The sequence below is a fragment of the Thalassophryne amazonica genome, chromosome 4 (genome assembly GCF_902500255.1).
Source record: "Thalassophryne amazonica chromosome 4, fThaAma1.1, whole genome shotgun sequence".
Taxonomy (NCBI): Eukaryota; Metazoa; Chordata; class Actinopteri; order Batrachoidiformes; family Batrachoididae; genus Thalassophryne; species Thalassophryne amazonica.
In genome coordinates this window covers 130543674-130561796 of record NC_047106.1, presented here as the reverse complement: position 1 = coordinate 130561796, position 18123 = coordinate 130543674, and the positions used below count along the sequence as shown (strand labels likewise).

General features: G+C 41.6%; 1 protein-coding gene across 2 annotated transcripts in view; it reads left to right on the top strand.

Moving 5' to 3' along the window:
• Positions 1 to 18123, top strand: part of tyw1 (tRNA-yW synthesizing protein 1 homolog (S. cerevisiae)) — a 221105-nt gene that overhangs the window by 155885 nt on the left and 47097 nt on the right. For both annotated transcript variants that reach the window (XM_034168561.1, XM_034168560.1), the window contains exon 14: positions 6423 to 6533. In XM_034168561.1, coding sequence (XP_034024452.1) covers positions 6423 to 6533 — 111 coding nt within the window. The remainder of the gene's footprint in view (positions 1 to 6422; positions 6534 to 18123) is intronic.

Sequence of the window (18123 nt, the reverse complement as noted above, 5' to 3'; positions counted from 1 at the left end):
AAGGGTTTGCTGTCAATGGATACAAAGCGGCTTCCTTTTAAAAGCATATTCATATGTTTAAGATTTTTCTTAATAATTGGTTTCAAATTTCATTTCTAAATTCTAATCAGATTTATTTACTTAAAGTCAAGCTCTATCTCTCCCTCTCTTCCAACGTCTCATGAGTGAGTAAGAAAATTGTTTCCATGAATGAACTTATTCAATCACTGTCCACAAAAATGCCAGTAAACTGTTCATTTCTTGTATACTTGTAAATAAATTGTAAATATTTCTGCTGTGGTTCATTTTGTGTTCAGAAGGAAACCTTTGGTTAATCGTATTGTAGAATTCAGACTTTCAGATCAGAGACTGATTAATTAAATTGAGACTAATAAATTAATGAATGTTTAAATTAAAGTACCTATGCTTCAAATAGGCGGTGCCCCGAGTAATAATTAAATAATAAGTATTAAACCCTAAATTGTTATTATTTTGATGACTCATCAGATGGGGCCTCGTCCAATCTAATTCATTTTGGGAGTTTAACTGCTTTTTCACTACATTCCTATGCTGCTCCGGTGTGAGCCGATCTAAAATTGACCAGTTTGGTTACATTTTTATGGTTCCCCTGTGAGGTACCATTCATTCTAAATAATTACATTAATGTAAATTTGTTACATTATATTGGTCCCCCGTTGCAAGGCCTTAATATTCACTACAACTAACTCGTTGGTTCTTTGATTCGCTGCACTTCAGAAACAGCAAGTCCGCTTCTTAACCCCCTCAAAGCCATCTGCCGATACAGAGTTCATTCGGAATTAATAACTTCAAAATGAATTGCCGCTTTAAATAAAATAACACCTCTTACAAACGTAATATAGACAAGAAACTACAGTTGACTATAACGTTTTTTTTCCTACCAAAATGAGACGTCCTGCATTCTTTATGAATTACATCCTGACGTGCTGCACAGCACAGTAAATAATGTCTGAAAGGAAATGCTTTTGACAATAACTACAGATTTTATTTATTTCTATTTATGTCCAGAGATCAAGGATCCACCATGTAGAGTTTATTATGGCCAAAGTTTAAGGATCCAGTGAGCAATTTCATATTTATTTACTTTACGACTCAATAAAATGTTGTTCCATTTCAGTTCAATTTCAATTGAATCGGCTTATAAAGCGCAGAATCACAAGAAAAGCTGTCTCAAGGCACATAGAACAGTTCAACATAAAAAATTAAAATAAAAAAATTCAAATACATAATTAAAAACGGAAGTAAAAGAATAAAACAGATAAAAAATAAAAACTATTCATAAGAAAGAGAATAAAAATAGCTTTTAAGTCTTGACGTAAAAATGTCCACGGACTCCAACTGCCTCACGGTCGCAGGAAGACCGTTCCACAGAGCGGGTGCATGATAAGAAAAAGCTCTTTGACCCGCTGACATAGAAAACCTGTAAAGCCTACTTTTAGTACACAAAAAATTCACAAGAGGTATTGATAAGGGAATCAATAAGGAATCGGATCAATAAGCGGAATCGATAATGGTATCGATATCGATAAAATCTTATTGATACCCATCCCTAACGGCCTCCCTGTTCTAAACCCGAGTGGTTGTTTTGTATTGAACTACTGTGCTAGTCAATGACTGTCCACAACGAACACTATTTTTGAACATAAGGATGCTCATAAGTGTACATGGTACCAGAGCACCCTAGGCCAAAGGTCGATGATCGATTTTGTGATTTTATCATCTGATCTGGGATGAGGACCAGCACGTCTAAATCTGAGGCCATGGTGTTCAGCAGGAAAGTGATGGACTGCATACTCTGGGTAGGGAATGAGGTTTTGCCCCAAGTGAAGGAGTTCAAGTACCTCGGGGTCTTGCTCACGAGTGAGGTGACAGTGGAGTTTGTGTGAGATTGGCCGGAGAATTGATGAAGGAGGGGCGGTATAGCATTCACTTTACTATACTGTTGTTATGAAAAGGGAGTTGAGCCAAAAGGTGAAGCTCTCGATCTACCAGTCACCTACTTTCACCTATGGTCATGAGGGTCAGGACGTGACCAAAAGAACTAGATCACAGGTACAAGTGGCCAAAATGGATTTCCTTAGGATGGTGGCTGGGCTCTTCCTTAAAGATAGTCATTCCTGAGGCGCTTAGAGTAGAGCCACTGCTCCTTTGCGTTGAGAGGAACCAGCTGAGGTGGTTCAGGCATCTGGTAATGATGCCTCTTGGGCGCCTCCTTATGAAGGTGTTCCAGACACATCCCACTGGGAGGAGGCCTCAAGGAAGACCCAGGACTAGGTGAAGAGATTATATCTCCACACTGGCCTGGGAAAGCCGTGGTATCACCCAGTCATAGGTGGTAAATGTGGCCCGGGAAAGGGAAGTTTGGAGTCCCCTACTGGAGGTCTTCCTCTTGTGACCCGATCCCAGATAAGCAGTTGAAGATGAGTGATGATACGTTTTATGCCTAAAATTGCATATTAATCAGGATGAAGTAATTTCTCATGCGAACACAACAACTCTATTTTTAGGATGTGGATTAAATGGTTTGTACAGTATTGGGTCTTAATCATGGAAGTAGAAGGAGGACAGTGTCTGTTTTGTGGCTTGGAGTGCCCTCCAAAAATATTGGGCAACTTGATATTTCACGCATTTTTATTTGTTATGCCATTTCAAATACAAAAATTAAATCAGGCTTCTCAGTATAAAAATTTCTTCCTTAAACTCAAAGCAAATCTCTAAAACTTGATAAAAATTAATTAAAAATATAAAAGCGAAGATGATGGGCTATATGAGTAATGGGCCACTTTGGTATAACACTGCTTCATGATCAGTTTTATTGCCAGTTTTGTTCAGACAAGTCAGGGATGGATACATGAATGTGGACTTTATTTACAGCAAATATGAAGAAATACAAACAGACTGACACTCTGTGGTAAATCTGTGTGGAGTAGACAGTTTTCAAAACTGTGTGACTGTGCAAGAAGGCGAAGTGTGAGGAAAGCCACCCAGACAACCCAGAAGAAGTTATAAGCTTTTGTGGCTGTGATTGGAGAAATTGTGCATAGTGCATGTTTTGCAGTTTGTATCCCCAGTTATACAGCTTCATGATGAAGTGGTATAGAGGAGGATTTCCTTAAAACGAAGACCTGAAAGTTCAGCTACAATTTGCCAGAAGGTACATCTGAGATAGAAGCCTAAATTTAATGTTTTGGTGAAAGGATAAATATTAAATGGTCTCTCTTCAGTTTAATTTATCTTGCGTGCGTATACGAGGTCTGTGATGAAAAAAGCGGCCCTTTTAATTTTTTTCCAAAAATAAATGGATTTGATTCATATGTTTTTACGTCAGACAAGCTTGAACCCTCGTGCGCATGCATGAGTTTTTTCACGCGTCGGTGACGTCATTCGCCTGTGGGCAGGCCTTGACTGAGGAGTGCTCCACCCCGCCCGTTGGAATCTCTTTGTCTGAATAGCCACTGCGGACGGCGCGCGTTGCTTTATCAACATTTTTTCTGGACCTGTGAGGGATATCCGAGTGGACACTATTCTAGAAATTAAGCTGGTTTTTGATGAGAAGTTTAATGGCTGATGAGAGATTATGGGGTGTTTCTGTCGCTGTAAGGACTTCCCACGGAGCGGAACGTCGCGCAGCGCTTCCAGGCACTGTTGTTGGCCTGTTTCGACCTGAAAACATCCTAATTTAAGGCTTAATTCATCCAGGACGTCGTGAGAGAACAGAGAAGATTCAGAAGAGGCCGGCATGAGGACTTTATGCGGACATTCCACTGTTTAAGCAAATTCGCAGAGTCGTCACGGAAACGACTCGGCGAATTTGTGTGCGCCGCGACAGGAAAAACACCTCCGTGTTGAAAACCATTTGTAAAATTCAGGTGGCTTTTGATGGCTTTCAACAAGTGAGTAACTGAGAAATTGTTTAACAGCTTGGGCATGTTCCAACTTGCCTGTTAAGGTTTCCAATGGAGGTGTTCTTCCTGTCGTGACCCCCCGCGGTCGGGTCTGGCCTGACATGCGACTCTGCCCGCACGTTCTTTCATTACAAAATGTCCGTTAACAATGGAATGTCCGAATAAACTCCTCATGCCGACTTCTTCTGAAAGTTCTCTGTTCTCTGACGACTTACTGGGTCAACAGAGCCTGATGCCTATCTCGGCTTTCAATGCTTACCAGTCCAGTAAGTATCAGAGAAATTGTGGAGAGCTGGGTTTGTCCTAACTTGTCCCATGACACGCCGAAACGGAGGTGTTCCTTTGTCTCGCTCAAACAGCGAATCAGTCGTTACGCACGAAGCCTCCGAGCAGCTTTCCATGACAAAATCTCTTGTTAAAAGTGAAATATGCCGGAAAATGGCTGATGTCCAGCTCTTGTGATAACCAGAGAAAGTGCACACAACGGTCTCGTATCCACAGAGCCATCAGCTTAGAAATGATCTGGCTTTTTCTGCCTCATTGTCACAGCTCAGAGCGCGGCGCACCGAGCGTCCTTAAAGCCATCCTTAAAGCTGTAGTAACAGTCCTTATTCTCTGTGAAGTCCGTAAAATTTTCACCGAAACCCAGATAAATTTTTCAAATGGTTTCCAGGTGCCAGTCTCTAACAGCTTCTGAAAAAATTCTGTTGGAAAAAAAGTCCAAATCATTCCGCCATTTCCAATGAAAATCCGACGAGGGGGCGGGACCACTCCTTCCACAAGGCGTGCTCACAGGCGAATGACGTTACCGACAGGCATGGAAAAACTCACGCATGCGCACGAGGGTTCAAGCATGTCTGACGTAAAAACATATGCATCAAATCCATATAGTTTAAAAAAAAATAAAAAGGTCTGTTACTTTATTGACAGACCTCGTAGGTGTTTTTTTGCCCTCATATTTTTTTGAAAGTACATCATACATCACCACTTTATCATGGTGGAGGAGGTCAGCCTGAAAAAAAACATTGTGTCACCTCCATGTGGACTCACCATGTGCATGGAGAGAGTAAAGTGTCTGGTGTGCTGTTTATGTGCAGTGGACAGTGGACTGACACTCGGTTATGGTACTTGACTCTTGGAATGAGGGACATCACCTTTGTGGTGGGGATGGAGGCTGAGCGATACCAAATACAAATAGTTGAACTCACCTCCATGCACTGCACAGGCTCCGGAACCAAACTCCTGGAGAGGGCCTCAACTCGCTCTTTCTCCAAAGTTGTCCTGGGTTAAAAGCCCAGACAGGTGTGGAGATATTCACAAGTCTGTGGCTGAGTAACCTCAATACTCAGAGAAATCTGACTGTTTTTGTGCATAAACATTTTTGATTGTCCCCTCTGGCTCAGGGGAGAGTTGTTTCTCAAAGTGTAGCAGTTTAAGTATCTCAGGATTTTGGTCACAAATGAAGGTAAGTTGGTGTGTGAGATCACTTGACCGGTTAGAGCTGCATCTGGTGTTTTCTGGACGGTGTACCCGACCGTTGTGGTGACGAAAGAGCTGAGCCAGAAGTTTTGGGCTTACACTCCAGGACAGGGTGAGAATCTCAAATGTCCTGGAGGGATTCAGAGAAGAGCTGCTAGTTCTTCACATTGAAAGGAACCACCTGAGGTGGTTCGGGTGTCTGGTGAAGATGCCGCCTGGTCACTTCACTGAGGAAGTCTTCCAGGCATCTCCAACTGGGAGGAGGCCTTGGGGAAGACCCTGGACAGACTGGAGTGATTATATCTCCCAGCTGGCTTGGGAATGCCTTGTGATCCCCGAGGAGAGTTGGAGACCCTGGCCGAGGATAGGGAAGTGTGGGATGAGCAGCTTGGTCTCCTGCCACAGCCGTCCAAACAAGAGTTTAAGTAGCAGAAAATGAATGAATAAATCATGAAGTGTTATTCTCTCTTTCGAAAACATCATGTGAGGATTAACCTCAGCTAAAACTGTAGAAATATCTAGTTTCTTATATTTGTCAGTCTTATTATACCCAGTGTAATTCATATGTGTACTCAAAGAATATGCAAGTTATTATTTTTCTAATGCCACTAATTAGTTCTTCTTCAACTTTAGGGGGTGGTATAATCAGAAATCACCTGCTGAGGTGGCTGGGTGAAATGGGTAACTATCAACAATGGTTGGCTATTCCTGGGTATGTTTGCGTGTTGAAAATGTTGCAGAATTTTTTTATTTAATTTTGCAAACAAGAGGTAAATTAAAAGAAAAAGGATATAGTATTTTGTAAAAAGAAAAGGTGATAGTTTGTAGTGGCAGAATACTACTTTTACCTCTTTTCTAAAAAGAAAAAAAGGGAACAATATCACCTCCCTTGTGCCATTTAAATGTGTGAGAACTTGTCGGTTCATATAATAGAAATATATTCTGACTAGAACAGTAATTGTATTAGCTCTCAACATTTTAACTCTTTTGCACTCATTTTTCTTTTCTTTCTTCAATCAGAGGCAGCGGACTGTTTACAGGCTGACCTTAGTGAAAGCCTGGAATGTGGAGGAGTTGCAGTCTTACTCTGAGCTCATTGCTTTGGGTCAGCCAGACTTCGTTGAGGTGAAGGTAGGCTACTACCACATGTATTTTTATGTATTTTTGTCCCTATTCATTTCCCCCATTCTTTTTTAAACTGTGTCCGGAGTAATTGAAAGGAACCATTGACCATTTAGGAATTACAGTCAATTGTGTAAATTTTCCCTCCATTTATGAGTCCATAAGTGATGTAATTAACACCTGGAGAAACTAAAAATAAGAATTATGCAGGGTTCTCCCTAAGCAATGGAAGTGTGGGGCAGTGCCACATTGTTACAATCTCAGCCCCATCATGACGACTTTCAAGTTTAGGGTGTTCATTCTGTTTTCTCAGGGAATTTTGCTTACATTTATTGAAATTTGTCAGTTTGTAGTCGCGAGGAGTGATTTATCTTGTCTCTATTGCTTTCGTGTGTAATCTGATATAGCAGGAATCTTGTGCAAGACTCGCACATCATTGGTCTGGTTAACTGTCACTCAAAAAATAAAAAACTGTTATTGGTGGATTATTATTATTGGTGGGGGGGCAGACGTTCATCAGTGCTGAGATGGAAGAAAAGCTCATGCTTTCATCAAGAAAACAGTTTAAAATTCATTCATTACCGTGTTTAAAAAAATTACATAAAAAAGTATGAAAGTCCATGAAAAGTCCTTCAACTCCAACTGCATAATCGAACTGGCGTCCGAAATGTCTGCATTCGACTTGCACTCTGGCTAGTCCACCTGGATTCGGGTGCTGCTGCTCCCCTAATTGCACGAATCATTTGTGCTGGCTTTGTACCACATTCTAGGTATTCGTACACGGCTGTACGAATGTCTGTCTCGTACAACTACAGCTCGAATTCTGTTTGTTTTTCCAATACGTGTGATTCATACAGCATTCATGCTCTAGTGTGATGGGGCCCTTAACAGAATGCTGTATCAAAGCATCTTCATGGAAAGCTGACTGTAAGGGAAAACTGTGGTTGGAAAAGATGCAGAAGCAGCAGGGCTGACACCAGCCGAGATCGTCAGGCAAAGCTGTTTCAAAAACTTTGGGGAGCTTCTGAAAGAGCTGACCAAGGCAGGAGGCATCATGAACCACTACATACAGATGTGTCCAGGAAATAGACTACAAGAGTCAAATTCCTAATATCAAGCCACTCCTGAACCAGAGACAGTGTCATGTGCATCTTTCCTGGGCTAAGGAGAAAAATAACTAATTTGTTGCTTGGTGGTCCTAGAGTCTGGATGAAGAGTAGATAAGCACAGAATCCAAGTTGCTTGAACTCCAGTGTGATGTTTCCACACTCAGTGATGGTTTGGAGTGACATATCATCTGCTGGTGTTGGTCCACTGTGTTTTATCAAGTGCAAAGTCAACACAGCCATTTAACAGGAGATTTTAGAGCACATCAAACTTCCATCTAATGATAAGCTTTGTGGAGATCCTCATTTACTTTTCCAGCAGGACTTGGCGCCTGCTCACAGTGAAAAAACTACTAGTAAATAGATCGTTAGCCATGGTATTACTGTGCTTGATTAGCCCCATAGACAATATCCCATAGATTGTCTATGGGGTATTGACACCAGACCCAGCAATCCAGATGAGCTGAAAGCAACCAAGGCTTCTATAAGTCCTCAGCAGTGTGACAGGCTGATCACCTCCATGCCACGTGACATTGATGTAGTAAAGTAAGTCCCTTCAGCTTCTCCCTTGTTTTCACTTGAGGTCACCACAGCAGATACAGTACAGTGTGCAGCTCCACCTTGCTCTACCTGATTTGATTTTAGGCTTTCCTGACGCAACTTCACATTGCATGGAGAAATGTGGTGGGGGTTTTGAACCTGGAACCTTCTGCACTGAAGCCAAGGGCTCTAACCACTTGGCCTGCTGTGACAATGATGTACTAATTCATGCAAAAGGAACCCCAACCAAGTATTTAGTGCACAAATGATCATACTTTTCAGAAGTTCAAATTTCTGTAATTTAAATCTGTTTTTTTTAACTCTTGAAATATTCTAAAATTCTGAGATATAATTTTATTTTTATTTTTTGAGACTGTAAGCCATAATTATCAAAATTTCAATTAAGAAATGTTTCAAACATTTTAGTTTATATGTAGTGAGTCTACAGTATATAAAAATTTTCTATTTTTGAAATACCTGGTGAAAAATGTTGAAATTGAAATATTTTGAATCTTTTATGATGTTCTAGTTTTTTGAGGTGTGTGTGTGTGTGTGTGTGTGTGTGTGTGTGTATATATATATATATATATATACACACACACACACACACACAGGGTGGGCCAATAACATGTTACCACCTTTTTAATTTGTACAATTTCCAAAATAACAAAGATGTCTTTTTCATTTTCAGGAATATCAGTTCCTAAAAATGGAAAATAAATTTGGAGAATCCCTCTTGAGATGTGTGGCAATGTCATCACAAATTTCAATGTGCATGTTGCAACTGTAATCCAAAGAAGAGGAGTGTGGATTAAACATGTCATCAATTATTGAACTGTGTGGAAAACAAGAGACAAAGTGGGAAACCTTTGGTGTCAAATGTTAATTTGATGCTTCTGTTACAAGTCTATAAATAAAATTTTCGAATAAGTTCTCATTTCAAAAACTTGTGTATGATCAAAAAGTGGTAACATTTTATTGGCTCACCCTGTATATAAAATCACCATAATTTTGTACTTTTCTGTTTTTTCTTGTTTGCAGTTTTAAAAAATCATTTCCATCACTTGTTTCTGACATATATTTTTGCTTTCATGGTTGTAACCTTTCCTTTTTTTGAACAGTCATTTACAGCCCCAATTCCAATGAAGTTAGGACGTTGTGGAAAATGTAAATAATAACAGAATACAATGATTTGCAAATCCTCTTCAACCTATATTCAATTGAATACACCACAAAGACAAGATATTTAATGTTCAAACTGATAAACTTTATGGTTTTTGTACAAATTGCTCATTTTGAAATCGATGCCTGCAACATGTTTCAAAAAAGCTGGGACAGTGGTATGTTTCCCACTGTGTTACATCACCTTTCCTTCTAACAACACTCAATAAGCATTTGGCAATTGAGAACACTAATTGTTGAAGCTTTGAAGGTGAAATTGTTTCCCATTCTTGCTTGATGTATGACTTCAGTTGTTCAACAGTCCGGGGTCTCCATTGTCATACTTTGCGCTTTATAATGCGCCACACATTTTCAATAGGCAACAGGTCTGGACTGCAGACAGGCCAGTCTAGTACCCGCACTCTTTTACTACGAAGCCACGCTATTGTAACATGTGCAAAATGTGGCTTGGCATTGTCTTGCTGAAATAGGCAGAGACGTCCCTGAAAAAGACGTTACTTGGATGGCAGCATGTGTTGTTCCAAAACCTGGATGTACCTTTCAGCATTGATGGTGCCATCACAGATGTGTAAGTTGCCCATGCCATGGGCACTAACACACCCCCATACCATCACAGATGCTGGCTTTTGAACTTTGCACTGGTAACAATCTGGATGGTCTTTTTCCTTTATTGTCCGGAGGACACGATGTCCATGATTTCCAAAAACAATTTGAAATGTAGACTCATCAGGCCCTCATCAGGTGTTAACTGACAATGGTTTTCTGAAGTGTTCCTGAACCCACACGGTAAGATCCTTTACACAATGATGTCAGTTTTTAATGCAGTGCCGGCTGAGGGATGGAAGGTCACGGGCATTCAGTGTTGGTTTTCAGCCTTGCCACTTACGTGTAGAAAGTTCTCCAGATTCTCTGAATCTTCTGATTATATTATGGACTGTAGATGATGGAATCCCTAAATTCTTTGCAATTGAACGTTGAAAAACATTGTTCTTAAACTGTTGGACTATTTTTTCACGCAGTTGTTCACAAAGTGGTGATCCTCACCCCATCTTTGCTTGTGAACGGCTGAGCCTTTTGGGGATGCTCCTTTTATACCCAATCATGACACTCACCTGTTTACAATTAAGCTTTTCACCCGTGGAATGTTCCAACAGGTGTTCTTTGAGCATTCATCAACTTTCCCACTTTTTTGTTGCCCCGTACCAGCTTTTTTGAAACGTGTTGCTGGCATCCGTTTCAAAATTAGCAAATATTTGCACAAAAACAATAAAGTTTATCAGTTTGAACATTAAATATCTTGTCTTTGTGGTGTATTCAATTGAATATAGGTTGAAGAGGATTTGCAAATCAATGTATTCTGTTTTTATTTACAGTTCACACAATGTCCCAACTTCATTGGAATTGGGGTTGTAAAGAGAGTTGGCCGCGGCCTCAACTTTATCTAAAGTCTGGGGCTTTTAGTTAAGCTTGGGGCTAGTGGCCGGTGAGCACCTTATTATTTCTTCAGGTTTTTTTTGTTGTTGTTGTTGTTGCTTATTGCTGACAAATTATACTGTATTTGTTGTCTTTCTGATGCCTGATTCTGTTTTTTTCTCTCTGTTTGAGGTGCGGCTCCATCCAGAGATGCGAGTGGTGTCTTCTTCTGCAACCCTCCCATCCTGTGCACCAGCATGGACTCCCAAAATTTCACGTATATTTGTTTTGTCAATTGTATCAGTAGAATGGCCCAAGCAGAGGGTCACCATTTTGAGTCTGGTCTGCTTGAAGTTTCTTCCTCAAATCATCAGAGGGAGTTTTTCCTTACCACTTTCACCTGTGTGCTTGCTCTAGGGGTTGGTAAAGTTAAACCTTACTTATGTGTAGCACAGAGGCGATTGCTCTAAAACTGCACGGGAAGCTCAGCTTCCCCTAAAATGTCAAAAAATAAGTGATCAAATATATACTGTTGTGTGTACGTCATTGACTAAATATGCGCTACAATGCCCTCAACTTTTGTTCAGAATCAGTTTCTTATCACTGGTAACGACGCAGCTTTCCTCTCACTCATTCCCGCAGCTTCACAGTGCTTTAAACAGTGTGGACGCTGAGCGTCCACAGAGTTCAATAGCGCAGCAAAGAGTGCAGCGAAACGAGACGAGTCATTGGATAAATGCTGGGCTTTGTCCCGCCCATCGGACGCTCAGCGTCTCTTGGGGTCTATGGGTCAGTTGGCTAGCCTTGGCTGGCCCGGACGCTCAGCTTCTGCATGATGATTGGATGGTCTGTCTGAGGCTGAATCCCTTTTTGATTGACAGCGAAATGAGCGAATCAGCGATCTTTTGGTGTAAACATCCGTGGGAGCATTTTTTTAATTTTCATTCTGTTCTGAGTTGAACCGGAGACTTTCCTAATCCTCTTAGCGGCATTTTCTTTGTTAAAAACAACTAGCGACAAATCGAGCTTCTATTTCTGGCGGGGGTTTTTTGTAGCTGCTTGTGTTTGGAGACTGACTTTTATCACTCTTTCTGACTTCTATCGCAGTTTCTGTCCCTACCGAGCAGCGGGTGCTGCTGAGCTCCTCCACCGTCACAAAGCACTCACAGGCGGACACACTTCACACTAGCCTCGCGCCAGTCCCAGCTAGCGAGCGAGCTAGCTAGGTAGCAAGCTGCACATAATGGCAGATAGTTTGAATGATGTGGACCAGATTTTGGCAAAGCCATTTGATAGTTTTCCTTACGAATAAAAACTTAGAGTTAAACAGCAGGGCAGATCAACTCCTCAGATTAATTTGGTGCAAAAGGTAGGGAAAAGTAACAGGTCTTTTCAGCTGTCCTGGTATGACAAAGTGAGCTGGCTGACTGGAAGTGCTGTAACAAATAAAATGTACTGTTGGCCATGCCTCTTGATGAAACCATCTCAGGGATGTGTTGTCTGGTCAAAAGTGGGTTTTGGGGATCTGTCCAACTTTGACAGGGCATACAAAAGGCATGAAAAAAGCAATGAACATGTGAGTGCATGTGCAAGGTTAAGTTGCCTGGGCAGAGTCAGGGTTGAGCATGCAATCAATGAAGGCGCTCGCATTCAAGTGGCAAAACATAATGAAGCAGTCAAAACAGCTTTCCTAAACCGCCTTATTGTTGTGACTTCCTTGCTTGGCCGTCAGGAGCTGTCATTTAGGGGGCATGATGAGAGTGTTGGGGAATTACAGGGAGTTTAATGAAACATTAGCTAAATATGACTGTCCTGGCCACACAATTCCAGTCATCAGCTGTGTTTTCTGGTATGTCCCATGCAATCCAAAATTACTTGATCTCTGCTCTTTCAGCCACTGTTTCTGATGAGATCAAGGATGAAATCCAGGCTGCTCCCTTTTTTGCATAGCAGAGGGATGAAACAACTGATATAGCTTGCCATGCTCAACTCTGTCATTGTTCGCTATGTGGATTGGATTTTTTGATGTTTCTGGGGGAAGAGATGCTCAGTCTGTTTTTGAAGTCTTGAATGAGAACATGCAGGGCTACAATTTCAGGGAGAAACTTGTGGCGCAAACCTATGATGGGGCTGCTGTCATGGCTTCAGCTCTCAATGGTTTGCAGGCCAAAGTTAAAGCAATAGCCCCCAGTGCAATGTTTGTGCATTGCACTGCACACAGACTGAATCTGGTTCTGTCTCAGGGGCTAAATGCTTACCTGAGTGCAGAATATTTTTTGCATCACTCTCTGGGTTTGCCACATTTTTCTCAAAATCCACAAAGAGGATGTCTTTTCTTGAGTCTGCAGGCTGCTCAAGGTTGCCCAGAAATGCTCCTACTCGATGGAATTTCACATCACTGATAGTGAGCACTGTGGCAAACAATTATGATGCCCTCCTGCAAACCTTTGAGACAATCATTGCAGATAAGTCCATGGATGATGACACATTAGACTGTACCAAAGGCCTTCTGATGAAACTGGAGGATTTTGAGTTTGTGTTCATGTTGTACACATATGAACAAATCTTCTCTGAGACTGATGTGGTGTTTGACATTGTCCAGCAGAGAGCTATGGATGTTCTGTACAGCAAGAAAAGAATTGAGTCTCTTCTTGCTTTTGTCAAAGAGAAGAGGTCAGAGGGGGCTTTCCAAGCCGTTTATGCCAAAGCAGCAGATCTCACATCAGACCCACAAACTGAGCCCATGAGAAAACGCCGTCTGTCACAACTACAGGATCCCAAGGAGCGCTACAGATATCTGTACATGGCCATCCTAGACAATCTCACAGAGCAGCTACCTCGGCGTTTTGCAAATTTGGAAAGTCTACGCTTCTTGGAAGTGGTCAATCCAGGGAAATTTGATGAGATGAGACAAGTGTTTCCAGAGGAGGCATTTCAGAGTGTCCTGAAAAGTTTTGGCCAGTTCTTTGATTCAGGGAGACTGAAGTCTGAACTTCAAGTCCTATATTCAAATCAGGACTTGCAGGGCAACAGGGGAAAGCTATGTGATTTCTTGCTGTTTCTGAAAGACATGGACGTGGACAGTGCAATGCCTCAGGTGTACAAACTATTGTCATTAGTGGCAACGATTTGAGCTACATCTGCAGGTGTAGAGAGGAGCTTCTCCTGTTTAAAGCGGCTCAAGTTTTACACCCGCAACACCATGGGCCAAGGTCGTTTAAGCAGCCTAGCTCTGCTGGCCATTGAGAGGACACTAGTCAAGTCCCTGGAAAAGACGCCTTGTTGGTACGACAGGGTCACAGATCATTTTCTTGAAAAGGAACGGAGGGTAGAATTTACGTATAAATAAACCGACACGTTTTATGATGTAGGCCGAAATTGAGCTTCCCCTCCTTGAAAGACCAGCATCCGCCACTGGTGTATCACCTTGAGGCAACTTTGTTCTGATTTGGCGGTATATAAATGAAATGAAATGAAATCATATAAAATTGCTTAAACAGATTATTTGGATGTCTTATTATAGTATGATATATTGGGTTATAGTGGTACCATAAAAAATAAGTATCACTGAATACCACTTTCTTGCAGTCAAAGATATACTTTTTACTTTAAAAAAAATCACTTTCAAGGGTTGTATCTTGTTCAGATATAAATGAGAACACTGATTTTTCTAAGTAAGAATTGTGTGCAAAGAATCTGCCAGAATGCAATAAATGCACACTTTTCATGCCCCCGGACCCCTCTAGAGGACTTTGTGCCTCAGGCACTCATGTCCAATGCCAAAAAAGTTTCAGTCAAAAAAAAATTTCCCTCCATGACAGCTCAGTAACTCTACATAATGGACATGTTATACCTACAACATATAAGGTAGGGACACCCTGGGTAGAGAATGAGCTGGTAACATTTGAGTGGAGTTTTGCGCAAAATTTTCAATATTAAAAATTTAATATTAAAAATATAAAGGATACTGGATTATGTTGGATTAAAGTCAAATCAAATCAATTTTATTTATATAGCGCCAAATCACAACAAACATTTGCCCCAAGGTGCTTTATATTGTAAGGCAAAAGCCATACAATAATTACAGAAAAACCTCAACGGTCAAAATGACCCCCTATGAGCAAGCACTTGGCGACAGTGGGAAGGAAAAACTCCCTTTTAACAGGAAGAAACCTCCAGCAGAACCAGGCTCAGGGAGGGGCAGTCTTCTGGGACTGGTTGGGGCTGAGGGGAGAGAATCAGGAAAAAGACAATTTTATCTCAGTGTGCCTAACAGCAGGTCTCTATGTTAACTTTTGGAAGCACATTTTAGGTAACAATATAACAAACCTGTCAAAACACCTTTGTGATTCATACTTTATTAATTTATTATGAAGAAATAGGAAAAAACTATTAAACATGATTTATAGGATTTAATTATACACAATTTCTCTGTTGAATCTCTAGGGCAGTACCATGTGAAGGCTAAAACCTGAAGCGGTGCCATTAATCCCGTGTGGTTGTACTCGTATAGCTTTAAATTTCTTTTTCCTGTTTGTACATTTCAATGGAAGCAACACATTTAAGTGCAAAGAGGATTATAGAGCTGTACTTATCTGGCTGATTACTAATGGATGTAACAACAGATTTATCAAGATTATTGTTGTGTGGGCCGCTGAAGAGGAGGTACTGCTGGCCCACCACCACCAGATGGCGCCCTGCTTGGAGTGCGGGCTCCAAGCACAAGAGGGCGTCAGAGCCGCTGGAGGTGACAGCTGTCATCACTCAACACCAGCTGTCACCCATCACCACCACCACTATAAAGACCGGACTGCAACTCCACCTCCTCGCCGAGAAATCGTCTACCATACAGGTAATTTTTCTCTGCTGAACAAAACATTGAGTAATAGTCTGAACTTCTTTTGCAGCCGTTTTCCTGTGGTGCTTGCCTTATCTGTGGGATTGGCGTTTGGTGTGATCAGCGACGGCTTCGCTTCACACCCCAACCAGATAAGTGGTTAGACAGGAGCTGCACGAGTGTGTGATTGGAGGTGGAGGTTCTCCCTCCGTAACTGAACACAGACTGTGGGATTACTGAGTGTGCGGACTCACACTCATCCAGAACTGTTTCTGTTTTCTGCCAGCAGTACCGGGTCTGACTGCTGAAGACAGAGGCCACCTGGGGCGCAGGGCTTGGCGGCTCCAGTGTTCTTCAGGTCCGTTGGTGGTGAGGCTTATGTGGGTTCCGGCTTCTCTCTCACCGGACGTCTCCTATCTTCGAGCCTGCCACATGTCACCTTTTGTTGGATTGATATAACACATATTTGTATCTGTCTGTATCACGTTGTGCACCTTCACAACATTAAATTGTTACTTTTTGGCTATTCCATTGTCCCTTCATTAACGCCCCCTGTTGTGGGTCCGTGTCACGACACTTCCCCAACAATTATGTTCCTGGGATGTTAGTGCTGCTGCTCATTAAAGAGCTTTTGGTAGAAGAAAAGGACAATGTTTGATTTAATTATGCCCTTGTATGCACACTGGTTGTGCTTGTATTCCCTAATGATTTTCTTTGGTATGAATCAGACAGCGTTCCTGGATTAAAGATCATAGAATTTTGGGATGTGAGAGAGAGAACATGGAAGCAAGATGCATTGTTTCTGTAAATAACTTTGACTAATTCAAATTTTAAATCTTTGCATCCAAGTCTTAAAACACATTGCACGCTTAGAATTATCACAGAAAAAGGATCCTATCTTCCACCCAGTGCATGGCAGTGCAGTGCACGTCTCACTGCTAGAGTGCAGCTGACAGTTCCATTTTTCAATGCCACTACCCACGACGTCGTGTAAGTAGCAAGTGGATTTGTTGTTCATTTGTGTGCCTCTGGGCAGGATGAAACGATGAAATAAAAGGAAAAATTAATGGAAAATATAAAACTTCAGGAACTCTCATTTGTAACATATGTTCTTCCTCCTGGTTGCCTGGCAGAAGAGAGAGCTGGGCACAGGGCCCAGGTACAATAGGGATTGGGGGGAGAGGGGTGGCTTGTCTGCACCGAGTGTGGTGTGTGTGGTATGGTGATCAGGTGGTCAGAGGAGGACCAGTAGCAGGTGTTGTGGAAGGAGCTTCTCAAATACTTCACCTCAGGGACGTACGGTGGTTGGCATCTGCTCCCATATACAATCCATTAAGTGCTCTGACACTTTGTGTACAGATCGGGTTCCTTTCGAAAATACCTCGCATTTCTGAGCCCCCGGTTGAAATGACAATGCACCAGATGTTGGTGTCGCAGACCAAACGGTCCCCCTAAAAATCGGTCTCCCCTGATGATGCAGTTCACGGATTAACACCTTGTTTCTGCTTCAAACTGCACTCCAGTCATCGTCTGTCTCAGTGACAAATATCTGAAGCTTTTGTACAACAATCATTTCCACATAAATTAAGCATTATTTCATCAGAAAACATGGAGGATGTGATCAGAGCGCTGTGGCTAAACGAGCTACTAGCTGATGCGTTCACTTTGCGTCGGACATTTCAAAGGGTCGCGGATTTTCGCCTTATTTCTGCTTAAAATGACCTCGTTTCTGCTTAAAACTGACTTTAGAATGGTTTAAGAGATTTTACCTTTATCATATGATGGTCAATAATCCCATTAATCCATTTGATTGCTTTGGGTGAAGAGACTCCGTCTCAGATTTGCTGCTGTGGTCCGAAACGATGCATGCGCAGATGCAAAAGCCGGACCAATTTTTAGGGGCTGACCGTTCGGTCTGCAACACCGGGACACTTGTCTTAATGGGAATGACTGTCCAAAACATGCCTATATTAAGTGATTGACTACAACCCTGTTGCAACCTGTGGAGTTGGGCACACCCCAGATACACTTTTACTTTGGGCCCATGATTATCATGATAGGGTCCAACGTATCAACAGTTGTGATAGAATGCTGAGTAATTTTTTGACAGTAGGATTCACACTTAGCTCTAATCATAAGGGTGGTCATTGGTAATGTGGTGAGAGGTCATCCCATGGACATGTATCAATGCACAGCAGCATTTAGCTACACTGTAAAAAAGGAACTGCTGTCTCAACAAGAAAAATTAATGTAACAATTTGCATAGATTTTGTTAGTTATTTCAACTTAGTTATTTCAACTTTCAACTGAGTTAGTGCCACAAGACTTCTCTAGTTAAGTTGAGACAGTGATTCATTTTTTTAGAGTATACAACCTCATCAGATATTCGAGCTGTATGCTTTGGAAAAATGTTACATGTTATGTTAAACATTCTCAGTGTTCCATAATTCTGGGCTTGTGTCTGTGAGAATTCTACTTTCTGCAACACAATTTTGGCCTGAATCTGTTCATTTTCATCTGT